The 14,822-nt window shown below is 37.4% G+C and overlaps 1 protein-coding gene across 1 annotated transcript in view; it reads right to left on the bottom strand.

Moving 5' to 3' along the window:
* Fbxl13 (F-box and leucine rich repeat protein 13) overlaps nt 1–14,822 on the bottom strand; it is a 205,898-nt gene that overhangs the window by 16,304 nt on the left and 174,772 nt on the right. The window contains exon 19 of the mRNA XM_027926292.2: nt 300–434. Coding sequence (XP_027782093.1) covers nt 300–434 — 135 coding nt within the window. The remainder of the gene's footprint in view (nt 1–299; nt 435–14,822) is intronic.

Here is a 14,822-nt window from a genome sequence, read left to right as displayed (position 1 = left end):
CTGTTTTCACTGTCTTTATTATTTTGTTAGTGCTCTTATTAATGAATTAAATAAATCTTTAATACATGTTTATGTTTTTATGTGAATTATGTTTTTAACTTTTTGAAAATTCTACTTTAACGTACATAAACTCCTAAAGCGATTTCCAGTTTGGGGATAGGAAAAAAAATTGTAAGGAATACCCCAGACATGGCAAAGAAAACCAGTCCTACCATGAGTCCAGCCCATTAATGCTGCCTTGCCTGGGTTCTTTGGAGTGCTTCCATTTGACATGTTTGAGCTCTGACTACTTCACATACCTGTGGACAGCCAGCAATGCTGAGAGATGTGAGGCAAACACAGTAAATGGCTATTGTCTTAATAATATCATCTGACAGCTGGAGACAATAAGAGACATCCAAGTGTTCCAAGAGCACAGAGTTTTTGCAGAATGCCTGCAAGAGAAATCCCTAGGTTAGAGGGTGTTTGTTTGTTTTACTTAGTCTTTATTCAAATGTTATATACACTGTATATATTTAGAGCCATCTTACCTATGGCAGTTTACTTAGTATACATTTCAGTCTCCCAAATATAAACGTTTCCATATTGTCCCAAACAAAATGAAATAACATAACATCCCAAATCTCTTTATAACAAAAGATATTCACATATCAGTTGGACAGCTTAGTAATAAATTCAATCCTACTAATAAAATTAAGTTTTTCTAAAGTTACCTCTGAAGAAGTTTGACTCATATGATAAATAATTATTAGAGTTATATTCAGTCAAATAAATAGAGGAAGATACATCAGGAGGTGAGATTAGATGGCAAACTAATCTCTGGGGTTGACAGTGGAAGCTAATTGAAAAAAAGTGAATTCTTTGAGTTTTAATTTCATTTTCAACATTTATAACCTCCAAGAACTTAGCAAGTCACTTCACTTTCTTGAGCCCCAGTTTCCTCTTCTAATTAGGAAAATAATATCTATTCTCTCACATTATTCTGGAATGATAAAATATTCATCTGAAATTTCTAGGGCTATAAAAAGACCTGGAAGTCATTAGGACTTAGGAATTCTTCTTTTTATCTTGGTATTTCTTAATTTTCAGTAAAAACAAAGAGACCTGAGTGATAAAAATAGACCATGTGGCCCAGAATAGCTAAAGCAATCCTTAGCTAGAAGAGTGAAGCAGGTGGCATCACTATACCAGACCTTAAACTATACTATAGAGCAATAGTAATAAAAACAGCATGATATTGGCACCAAAATAGAGTGGTACAGAATAAAGGACACAGAGACAAACCCACATAAATACAGTTATCTAATATTAGACAAAAGTGCCAAAAACATATTTTGGAGAAAAGATAGCCTCGTCAACAAATGGTGCTGGAAAAACTGGAAATCCGTATGTAATAAAATGAAATTATACCCCTCTCTCTCACCATGCACAAAACTCAAAGTGCATCAAGGACCTAGGAATTAAACCAGACATCCTGCACCTAATAGAAGAAAAAGTAGGCCCAAATATCCATCATGTCAGATTAGGCCCCTACTTCCTTAATAAGACTCTTATAGCACAAGAACTAAAATCAAGAATCAATAAATGGGATGGATTCAAAATCAAAAGCTTCTTTTCAGCAAAAGAAACAGTGAGGTGAATAGAGAGCCTACTGAATGGGAACAAATTTGTAGCATACACACACATCAGATAGAGCACTAATCTCCAGGATATATAAAGAACTCAAAATCTTAACACCAAAAAAAAAAACAAAAAAACCCACAAATAATCCAATCAATAAATGGGCCAAAAAATTGAACAGACACTTCTCAGAAGATGATAAACAATCAATCAACAAATATGTAAAAAAAAAAAAAAAAAAAAAAAGTTCAACATCTCTAGAAATTAGAGAAATGCAAATCACTCCTGTCCTGTCAGAATGGCAGCTATTAAGAATACAAACAACAAGTGTTGGTGAGGATGTGGGGCAAAGGGCACACTCTTACACTGCTGGTGGGACTGCAAATTGGTGCAACCAATCTGGAAAGAAGCATGGAGAATCTATGGAAAACTGGGAATGGCACCACCATTTGACCAGCTATCCCACTTCTTGGTTTATGTCCAAAGGACTTAAAAACAGCATGCTACAGGGACACAGCCACATCAATGTTTATGGCAGCACAATTCACAATAGCTAAATTGTGAATCCAATCTAGATGCCCTTCAGTGGATGAATGGATAAAGAAAATTTAGCATATATACACAATGGAATATTAATATGTTAAAAGAGAATAAAATCATGGCATTTGCAGGTAAATGGATGGAGTTGGAGAATATAATGCTAAGTGAAGTTAGCCAATCCCAAAAAACAAATGCCGAATGTCTTCTCTGATATAAGGATGCAGATTCATAAAGGGGTTTGGGAGGGAGCATGGGAGGAATAGAGGAATTTTAGATAGGGCAAAGGAGAGGGAGGGGAAGGTGGGGACATGGGGGAAGGAAAGACAGTGGAATGAGACAGACATCATTACCCTAAATATGTGTACGAAAACATGAATGGTGTGACTCTACTTTGGGTTCATCAGAGACAATGAAAAATTGTGCTCTTTTTGTGTAATATAAGTTGAATTGCATTCTGTTGTCACATATAACTAGTAATTAATAAAATTTAAAAATTGTAGGAAAAAAACCCATAAATATAATCTGAATGCTTTCCTGGTTAAAAGCTCGCCATTATTTTCAGAATAAAAATCACATTCTTTTAAAAACAATTAAATAAATAAATAAATAAACAAAGAAACCATGTGGAAATAACAGTTAAGAGTTTACAACCCAGCAGTTTTTTTTTTTTTTTATTGTTGGCTGTTCAAAACATTACATAGTTCTTGATATATCATATTTCACAATTTGATTCAAGTGGGTTATGAGCTCCCATTTTTACCCCATATACAGATTGCAGAATCACATCAGTTACACATCCATTGATTTACATATTGCCATACTAGTGTCTGTTGTATTCTGCTGTCTTTCCTATCCTTTACTATCCCCCCTCCCCTCCCCTCCCCTCCCCTCCCCTCTTCTCTCTCTGCCCCCTTTACTGACATTCGTTTGTCCCCCTTGTATTATTTTTCCCCTTCCCCTCACTTCCTCTTGTATGTACTTTTGTATACCTCTGAGGGTCTCCTTCCATTTCCATGCATTTTCCCTTCTCTCTCCCTTTCCCTCCCACCTCTCATCCCTGTTTAATGTTAATCTTCTTCTCATGCTCTTCGACCCTACTCTGTTCTTAGCTACTCTCCTTATATCAAAGAAGACATTTGACATTTGTTTTTTAGGGATTGGCTAGCTTCACTTAGCATAATCTGCTCTAATGCCATCCATTTCCCTGTAAATTCTATGATTTTGTCATTTTTTAATGCAGAGTAATACTCCATTGTGTATAAATGCCACATTTTTTTTATCCATTCATCCATTGAAGGGCATCTAGGTTGGTTCCACAGCCTAGCTATTGTGAATTGTGCTGCTATGAACATCGATGTAGCAGTGTCCCTGTAGCATGCTCTTTTTAGGTCTTTAGGGAATAGACCGAGAAGGGGAATAGCTGGGTCAAATGGTGGCTCCATTCCCAGCTTTCCAAGAAATCTCCATACTACTTTCCAAATTGGCTGCACCAATTTGCAGTCCCACCAGCAATGTACAAGTGTACCCTTTTCCCCACATCCTCGCCAGCACTTGTTGTTGTTTGACTTCATAATGGCTGCCAATCTAACTGGAGTGAGATGGTATCTTAGGGTGGTTTTGATTTGCATTTCTCTGACTGCTAGAGATGGTGAGCATTTTTTCATGTACTTGTTGATTGACTGTATGTCCTCCTCTGAGAAGTGTCTGTTCAGGTCCTTGGCCCATTTGTCTTTTATTACTCAGCAATAAAAGAGAATAAAATCATGGCATTTGCAGGTAAATGGATGGACAACCCAGCAGTTTAAAAAGAACAAAATGGTACACAAAGGTAAACACTAACAGTAATTACAAAGAAAGATTAATAAGTCAAGACAAGTAGAAATTGGAAATCAGCAACTATTCAAGATAATATTTATAAGAAAAGTCCTTTGCCCAAATTTCAAGAATTAGAACTATCTTCATACTCAATCATTCCCAAAGGTTTTGCCTCATTTTAAAGCAGCTCAAGTTCTAAAAGTATTAAATTATATTAATTATTAAATTTTAATAAACGTACAGGATTACTAGTGAAGTAGTCCTTATTTATACGTAAAAATGGATGTCCATTGGACTGCCTGTTATTTTCCTTTTAAAACTGAGGCAAAGACCTGGGCTACTGGCTCAGTTCATGGCCATCAGGCTGATTCTAGAGGTAGAACCACCTGTGGTTTTCTCTCATACTGCTTATGCCTAGTTCCTTTTGTTTTAGCTCTAAGATTGGAAAGAACTAGTTACCCAGTGTTCTTCAGTGAGTTCATAGAAGAAGGACAATTATCAGGAGAAGCAATTTAGCACAGAAGACAAGACTGGGACGGTGGCATCATGCAAAGTGGGGTCAGAAGCCTGGCTCTGCCACTGTGTGGGTTACTACACCTCTCCAAGCCATGGTGTCTCATTGGGTAAAACAGAAATAACATTCATATTAAAAGGGATTGTGGAGATGATATGAAATTATACATACACATATATGGTTTCTGACAAAATATAGATTCTTGAGCAATCTATAAAATTTTATATTGTATACAGTGTTATTTGATGGACAATATGTAGCACATTGGTTAGTGCTTGGCACATAGTAAGCACTCTATGAATTTTAATTACTGCTTAAGCAACACATACATTAAATTGGAACCATACAGACAAGGTTAACTTGGCCTGTGATCAAGGATGATATACATTTTTTTTCCCCATTAGGAGGGAAAGGGTCTATTGTACAACAAACAGGGTTACTAAAGTTAATAGTAGTGTATTGTATACTTGAAAATTTCTGAGAGTAGATTTTTTTTTTAAATGTGAGAAATAATGAGAATGTGAGATGAAGGGTATATTAATTAGCTTGGTGTAGCTATTCCACAATGTATTCATATATTGAAACGTCATGTTATATTCCATAAATAAATATAATTTTGTTAATTAAAAATGTAAAATTATTAGCAGCACAATTCATAATAGCTAAACTGTGGAACCAACTCAGATGCCCTTCAGTAGATAAATGGATAAAAAAATGTGGCATTTATACACAATGGAATATTACTCAGCAATAAAAGAGAATAAAATCATGGCATTTGCAGGTAAATGGATGGAGTTAGAGAAGATAATGCTAAGTGAAGTTATCCAATCCCCAAAAAACAAATGCTGAATGTTTTCTCTGATATAAGGAGTCTGATTCCTAGTAGCATAGGAGGAATGTGATGAACATCATTATCCAAAGTCATGTATGAAGACACGAATTGGTGTGAATATACTTTATATACAATCAGAGATATGAAAAAATGTGCTCTATATGTGTAATATGAATTTTAATGCATTCTGCTGTTATATATTTAAAAAATCAATAAAAAAAGAATCTGAGCAATAAAAGTTGGAAATTAAAAAAATGTAAAATCATTAAAAAGAATAAAATAAATGTTAACTCTTACTGGGATTTTTGTATGACATAATAATAATAATAACAACAACAACAACAACAATAATCACTTATGCTTTCAGAAAAACCAAAAGATATAGGTCATTTAACCTTAAATCATCTTTTTCTGATCACAACAGCAAACAGTAATAATTCCTTACTGTGATCTCATACAAACTTGTCTTTTTCACCTGATTCAGCACTTACAGTATTTGACTCATTCTTCCATTATGACTTTCATGGAAATCTGTCTTGTCTAGCAACTACATGATGTCGAAAATTGGAAACAACTACTAGTCAGGTCTGGAGATTTAAAAAAAAAAGCACACCCAGAATGACACAGAAGGGAAGCTATCTTCAAATGTTTGGAATCAATGGCCTTGAATCTGAACTCAGAGATTCACAGTCTTTTCAATAAGAATTCAGTAAGTCTTGTGGTACTGTCTGTAACTCTGCTAGTTTTAATACCCCCTCACAAGCATAATGTTTAGAAGATAGTAAATTCTCAATAATTACCAGCTAGTTGGTCGATCCTATATAAGTGTCTTCCAGAAAATTAAGAAGTCTGTTTTAATAATATAAGAATGTTGCAGGGAACAGGATAACATTGTTTTCTACTTAGAGAATGGATAGAGTTTGAGGAACCAGAGCAAATTGATAGCAAGAAAGAATATTTAAACTTTAAGAATAATTTACTGAAAGAAGAGCAGCTTTAAAGGGAAATTAAACCCTCTTCAGCAGCATCTGCCAATGTCTTTGGTCTATTTGAACCAATCCTGCTTTATGCCTTTTCAAAGCTCTTAATATCGTTTGAAACAATTTCTCCAATGTTTTAAATTAAATAACTTATAAAATGACTATAAGCTACATGCATGGTAGCATTAAATCATTTGTCATACACAACTTGATACACGCATGGTAGCATTCTCATCCATGGAAAATCTGAGGCACAATGATTGGTCCAAGGTGTATGCTAAATAAGTGGCAAATCTGAGAACTAAGAACCTTTCCTCTCTTGTAATTCCCATTTTCCTTAAGAGACATACAAGTCATATTAAGGACTTCAGTCTGCAGGCATGTTTCAACACAATCACTCATGAAATCTCATTTTCCCTTACAGATAAATTTATCCTATGCACTCTGGCTCCAGTGCTACAGAATGATTCATATATCAATGCCATTTATTTTCTTTTCTTGGAAAATGCTCACTAAGCTTCTTCCAAGTCAGAGGCTTTTATAGTGAGGATGGAGAGAAAATGCAAAAATTCTCAAGTTTGACTCTCATCCCATATCAGCCAATTTTGCTCTGGATTAATAATGTTAAAGAAAACTTCCACAGCTCCTAGTGAGTTAAATCATTTCTTCTCTGTGTCTTCTGAGCTGAGTCACGTGCGGGGGCTTACTGACTACATTCCTATATTGGGTATGTAGAGGAGACTTTCACTCACAGTTGTTGATGGTCACAATAATGATTTCCGCCAACATCCTGACTTAAACCACCTCGACAGGTGGCAGTTCTTAGCCTTCAAAAAGCTCATTTCATGGTTCATACTCATGACACATTCTGTTGACTGTTTGCCTCATTAGGTCCTGATTAGTTCTACCGAAAAGTTGGTTTGTTTTTTCCCTTTGTCAGTTCATAACTGGTAAAATATTATGCTTTCAAGAACCAATTTTTATAATGAAGGCTATTTTGGGCTGCTTTAAAGGCTAAAAATACAACTTTCACAATTTTAAGTTATAAACTAAACATAAAACTGCAGTTTCTTAGGCCTCCTATCCCATGAAGTGTAGAGGTACAGTCAACCAAAGATGGTGTTCTTCCCACCAGGCACTGGAGAGGGTAGGTATGGTCATGGCCTGGGCAACAAAACCCAGTCTGCAGAGGAGCCTGAGGACTCTCCTGGCGAGATGCCCCTCCTGTCTCCCACCCTCCCTGTCAGGAAACCAGGCTGAACAAAGGCCTAGCTAAGGCCCAACATAACAGGAGCATCCAGTTTTTCTATGTGTAAAGGACTCAACGAAAGGGAAAAAGGGAAAGGCCAAGACCCAAAGCAAGTATTCCCAAAGATACTCTCATAATGAAATGTACTACAAAATTATATGTTGATCGAGGGAAGAAGCTTCAGCTTTAGCTCATCCATGGAAAATCTGAGGCACAATAATTGGTCCAAGGTGTATGCTAAATCAGTGGCAAAGCTGAAATTTAGCTTTCTCTATAAAGAATTCCCAATTTCTCATGTGGCAGAAATGCCTCTTCCAGAGTCTTTCTGCTCCCATTATAATTTTTATGAAACTGTCTTATCTTCTTCATTGACTGTAGCTTTTTGAGGACAGAATCAATGTCCGATTTATCTTTGTAGCCCCAACACCTGGCCTGTACACTTATTCAAGATAGGAGGGTGTCTAAAGGGAATGGAGAGTTCTTCTGAGCACATTTGTGAGGATAATGAATTCCCACAGAGGGCAGAAGGCCCCCAGAACATTGTCTGGTCCTACATTTCACTCAGTTCACTAACTGACAAGGGCAGTGTACAGGGTTGGTTAAGAGCAAGGTCTGAGGGCCTGCTGGCCTGAGTTCAAATCCTGCAACCAGAAGTCCTTTGTCTCTGAATAAGACACTCAACCTTTCTAGGCCTTAATGTTCTCTTCTGCAACATAGGAATAGCATGATACCTTACTAAGGCACCCACTTCATAGAGTTGTTGAGGATATTAACTAAGTTAATATGAATAAAACAATTGGATAGTATCTTGCACATAGTAGGTAGTCAATAAATAGTAACTAGTAATATTTGTCAAAATTTTCCCTGTGGCTCTGGTTGCCAAATTTTTAAAATTATGAACACCATGGTAAAAATATTTTGAGAGTGTACTTTCAATAAATTTATATTAATGTACTTTGTAAATTATAATGATATCAAATTGTTTAAATATTTTAAATATTATAAACATATAAATGAACAAATGTATATGATAAAAATAAATCTAAATAAAAGTTCTAGAAGTTCTAATATGTTCTTGTCACACTAAAATATGTCATCTTATTCATTTGTTTACTCTGAGGATACCTACTCAATAGTACACTTTTGGTTATCAATAAATTTTGGTGGATTAATGTTGGCACAGATCCTGGGCATTTGGTAACAAGAAGGGAATTCTACTTAAAATATAGAATGTGATGGAGGTGATGGCTAAAGAATAAAAAAGGGTAATGAGTGAAAGAGGATATATATCAGAAAAATTTAAGGGAAAAATAACCAGGAACACATCAAAACAAAATATCTTTGTATTATATTTGGTAATTAGAATTTATTGAAAAAAACAAAGTTTTATATTTTATCTCTAAAATAAAAATAAGCCAGGGTTGGACAAAGGGCAATTAGGTTTTTTGTTTTGTTTTGTATTTGTGGCCTGTGGCATAACCAATATTTTTTTTTCCTTTTTTTTTTTGAACAAGGATTGAACCCAGAGGCACTCAACCATTAAGCCACACTCCCAGCCTTTTTAGAGACAGGATCTTGCTAAGTTGCTTAGGATCTTGCTAAGTTGCTGAGGTTGGCTTTGAAATTGCAATCCTCTTGCCCCAATCTCCCAAGCCACTGGGATCACAGGTGTGTGCAATTGTGCAGCATTTTTTTCCACTTAAGATAATTTTTTTTAAAATTAATGTCAATGGCCCAATTACCTGGCACTTCCCCTAGGAGCCTCTATCTGATGAGAAGGGCAGGAAAATTATATAAGTCATAAAAATCAGCCTGAAAGAGTGGATAGATTTGTATTCATTCAGTCAGCCACCACATTTGTTTTTCCTTTTTCTTATACTTTCTCAAGAAAATGGGAATACAAAACGTTTACTCTAAGAACAAAGTCACAGCCTCCTCCTGTGACCCTCCTATTTAAGACTTTCTAAGAAACAATGAGTTCATCAATCATTGTTTGATGACTTCTTTGACCTCCCTCTCCATCACTCCATTTGGGGACTTAATAGAATAAAAGTCTGGGAGAAAAGTACATGACCTAGAATCTGAAGTTGTATCTGTGTACTTAAGTCATTTGACCTTAAAGTTCTTCATCTTGAAGAGGAGAATAAAAACAAAACCTATGTATCCCACAGGGTTATTTGAAGATGGAGAGAACACATGTATTATAAAATCCCTTAGCAGAAATAGCACTCTATATAAATGCTGGCTTTTGTCTGTCAACAGTGGACCCAGAGAGATCCTAGAACAATCCTGTCTGCTACTTTAAGACCTAGGAGCATGACCTTCAACATGATGAATCAGGGCTTTAGGATGGAGAAAATTTAACAAACAAAATTAAACTGAATTGATGGAGAATATTATTAGGAAACATACCATGATGAATTATAGCTCTTTAAGACGTTCCAAGGGCACTCTTCCCATGTCAGGTTAGGCAAATGAGCAAATTCCAGGTATGTCACATAGAAGAGGGATCAGAAACAGATAGGAAGGGATGCAAGGTTGGTTCAACATACAAAAATAAATAAACACAATTCATCACCCCAATAGACTGAAAGACTAGAATCACATGATTATCTCAACAGATGTAGAAAAAACTTTGATAAAATACAGTATCCATTCATGTGCAAAACACTAGAAAAATTAAGGATAGTAGGAACATACTTCAACATTATAAAAGCTATATAGGCCAAACCCAAGACCAACATCATTCAAAATGGAGAAAAATTGAAAGCATTCTTGCTAAAAACTGGAACAAGACATGGATGCCCTCTTTCACCATTTCTATTCATTATAGTCATGGAAATTCCATCCAGAGCAATTAGAAGAAAGAAATTAAAGGGATACAAATAGGAAAAAAAAGAACTCAAACTATCCCTATTTGCGGACACATGATTACATATTTAGAAGACCCAAAAAACTTCACCAGAAAACCTCTAGAACTCATAAATGAATTCAGCAAAGTAACAGACTATAAATAATCAACACCTATAACTCAATTGCATTCTTATACATCAGTGATGAATCAACTGAAAGAGAAATTAGGAAAACTATCCCATTCACAATAGCCTCAAAGAAAATAAAATATTTGGGAATCACTCTAACAAAAGAGGTGAAAAAACCTCTACAATAAAAACTACAGAATGCTAAAGGAAGAAATTAAAGAAGACCTTAGACAATGGTCCCATGCTCTTGGATAAGCAGAATTAATATTGTCAAAATGGCCCTACTAACAGAAGCTCTACAGAGATTTAATGCAATTTCTATTAAGGGTCTGATGATGGTCTTCACAGAAACAGAAAAAGCAGTTATGAAATTCATTTGAAAAAATAAGAGAACCCAAATAGACAAAGCAATTCTCAGCAAGGAGAGTAAACCATGAGGCATCACAATACAAGACCTTAAATTATACTATAAAGCTCTAGTAACAAAAATGGCATGGTATTGGCCCCAAACCAGAAATGAAGACCAATAACAGAATAGAAGACACAGAGACAAATCCACATAAATACAGTTATCTCATGCTACACCAAGGCACCAAAAACATACATTGGAGAAAAGATAGCCTCTTCAAACAAATGGTGCTGGGAAAATTGGAAACCCATATGTAATAAAATGAAATTAGACCCCTATCTCTCATCCTGCACAAAACTCAACTCTAAGTGCATCAAGGACCTACTAGGCATTAGACAAGAGACCCTGTGCCTACTAGAAGAAAAAGTAGGCCAAAAATTTCCATCATGTCAGCTTAGGAACCAGCACCCTCAACAAGACTCCTAAAGCACAAGAGGTAAAATCAAGAATCAATAAATGGGATTGTATCAAACTAAAAATCTTCTTCACTGCAAATTCACAAGAAAAATTTTGCCACCTGTGCCTCAGATAGAGTATTAATCTCCAAGATGTATAAAGAACTCAAAACACTTATCACCCAAAAAATAAATAACCCAATCAATAAATGGGCAAAGGAACAGAACAGGCACTTCACAGAAGAAACACAAATGATCAACAAACATGAAAAATGTTTAACATCACTAGCAATTAGATAAATGCAAATCAAAACTATACTGAGATTTCATCTCACTCTAATCAGAATGGCAATTATCAAGAATACAAGCAACAATAAATGTTGGTGAGATGTGGGGATAAAGTACACTTATGCTTTGCTGGTGGGACTGCAAATTGGTACAACCACTCTGGAAAGCAGTATGGAGATTCTGCATAAAACTTGGAATGGAACCACCATTTGACTCAGTTACCCCACTCCTCGGCATATCCCCAAAGGACTAAAATCAGCATACTATGTGATGTGGCCACATCAACGTTCATAAAAGCTCAATTCACAATAGCTAAGCTATGAAACTAACCTAGATACCCTTGAATAGATGAATGGATAAAGAAAATGTGGTGTATATATATACAATGGAATATTACTTAGCCATAAAGAAGAATGAAATTATGGCATTTGTAATAAATGGATGGGACTGGAGGTTATTGTGCTAAGTGAAATAAGCCAACCCCAAAAAAACAAAGTCCAAATGTTTTCTCTGATACGTGGATGTTGACTCACAATAGGTGGCAGGGAGGGAGTAGTAGAGGTTTACCCAGTTGGAAAAGCATAATGGGGGAATAAGGGAGGATGGAATGGGAAAGACAGTAGAATAAACTGGACATAACTTTCCTATGTTTATATTTGAATACACAACCAGTGTAACTCCACATCATATACAACCACAATAATGGGAAGTTATACTCCATGCATGTATATCAAAATTTATTCTACTGTCATGTATTATTCTAAAAAGAATAAATAAAAATATGCTGAGAGCCACGGCTGAGTCTGTATGGCCCCTGGCATTTTGCCAACAGTATTGATTGACAGGCGCCTCTGCCTGTCCGCCTCTGCCGCAACTTTTGAGTTCTCGCACTATTTTGGAGTTCTCGTGGGGATTTCCGGGGATTCCCCGAGAGTTCCCATTGGTTGGGGAAGTGCAGGAGGAGGGATTTCCGGGAGAGATATTTCCGGCTGGGGGTTCCTGGAGAAGCCTCGTGGCACCTTCGGGAGGATTCCCCGGGAGCTGTGTGAAGTGTTTTCCTGCAGTTTAAAAATAAAGTTTGTTCCTGCTTCAGTGGCTCGTGATTTGTGCCCAGCCAGACTGCGGCATTCTGGTCTCGGGGCCAGAGGTAGTATGTGGCTGGGATCACGATGAGCCCAACGAAGGAGGTGAGGAAGTAGAAGAAGGTGTTCCCACTGTCATCGTACTGGAACTGCTGCCCCGCCATGGCTCCCCCTCCTCCTCCTCCTCCTTGCTCTTCTCACCGCCGGCGCCACGACCCCGCTCTGCGCCCTGGCTCCCAGCGCCCCGGCCCGGTGTGGCGTAGCTCGGACGCCGCCGCCGCCGCCGCCTCCTCCTCCTCCTTTCCTCCCCGCCCCCACGCTACTCTCACGGACACGCCGCCGCTGCCGTAGCTAGCTCTCGCGAGATGTTCCTGCCCGCTCGGTTTGTGCTGATAACGCCAAGGTCGCGGGTTCTCCCCGTACGGGCCACCAAATGCCGCAGTCTGGCTGGGCACAAATCATGAGCCACTGAAGCAGGAACAAACTTTATTTTTAAACTGCAGGAAAACACTTCACACAGCTCCCGGGGAATCCTCCCGAAGGTGCCACGAGGCTTCTCCAGGAACCCCCAGCCGGAAATATCTCTCCCGGAAATCCCCACGAGAACTCCAAAATAGTGCGAGAACTCAAAAGTTGCGGCAGAGGCGGACAGGCAGAGGCGCCTGTCAATCAATACTGTTGGCAAAATGCCAGGGGCCATACAGACTCAGCCGTGGCTCTCAGCAAAAATATATATATTTAAAAAACAGATTGGCCACTTAGTTTTAAGAAGCCTAAACTCATTATTAGTAGGAAAGTAGAATTCTGATATTTAATTTCCCTGCATTTTTACTTTTTGCCTTCAGACAATCTGACAGGCTTTGCTTCACTTCCATCCTACATGATAAACTAATGTTCCAGGGGTAGCTTAAGGGATGGAAGAGGACTCCCAGGGATTATCTGCCTTTTAACACATTCTCATATAGTTCTTATTGGTGAATGCACAATATGAAAATAGCAGATGTGCGCAGTGATTTAGCAGTTTCAGCAGAATTGCAGTTGTCAGAGTGATTCTCCTCAGTGGGAGTGGGCAAGAGGCCAGGATTGCCGTGATGTGTTCTCAGCTTCAGTTGCTTCTTAGCCAAGAAAACATGGTACCCATGGCTCCAGAATCCCCTGGAACCTTACAGACTATGAGAAACTGACGAACTGTCAAATCTCATATCCTTTGAAGTCTGGCAGATTTCTAGTTTTGTCGAATTGCCAGAACATACTAGAATAGGGTCAAGAGAAACAGAGAATACTGAGTTTATTTCTTTTGTCAAAACCTCTGAAGAAAGAATAATGCCCTGGGATCTTGGCAGGAGTTGTGACACCCAATTGATTGCAGGTGCTTTAAGTCTCCTAGGGGTATGCTATTTGATTGTAAGGTTTAGGAGACCATTCTTGGCATGGATGGTCATAGCACAGATTTCTGTAATGAAGCTCTTAGTTTTTCCAGGTTTTGTGGGGCTTGTTTTTCCACAAGGTTCTAAGAGATTATCTCCTTAGTTCTACTAGAGGAATTCCTTATTTCTCTATCCTACGACTCTATAAAATAGTTCTAATCCTGAGACCTTTTGTGACCTTCATTATAGACCTTTTAGTCCATTTTTTTCCACTTCTAACCTGGAGTATTGGATAATATTAAAGACTTTCAGAGCAGTAGGGCCAAGAGATAAAGGGTCCAAATTTCAGGATGTGAATGTTCCACCGTCCCATACAGGAGATTTCTAAGTTTTGCTGCACCAAAGACCAATGATTAAGGCCATTTTGGAAAGGAATCCTCTGTTGCCTCCCTTGCAACCCATGAACATAACCTTATCCCTGGAGAAGAGGTGGAGTTATTGAAGTCTCATGCTTTGATAATTATTATTGAATGACTTCATCTTGGAAACAAAATAGATATCAATGTTGAATTTTCAAAAAATTGTTGTTATGTGGCGCCAACACATCTAATCCATCTTTGGAATTATGAGTCAGTATGTGTCAACAGCTACTGAAATCAGTTTTGGTTTAGCAGTTTTGGGGTGGAGTCTATCAACTGATAAAAATGATTAATGAGACTATTATATAAACAACATTTTGTAACTAGTTAG

The sequence above is a fragment of the Marmota flaviventris genome, chromosome 1 (genome assembly GCF_047511675.1).
Source record: "Marmota flaviventris isolate mMarFla1 chromosome 1, mMarFla1.hap1, whole genome shotgun sequence".
Lineage (NCBI taxonomy): Eukaryota > Metazoa > Chordata > Mammalia > Rodentia > Sciuridae > Marmota > Marmota flaviventris.
This window is presented reverse-complemented; position numbering and strand designations above follow the sequence as displayed.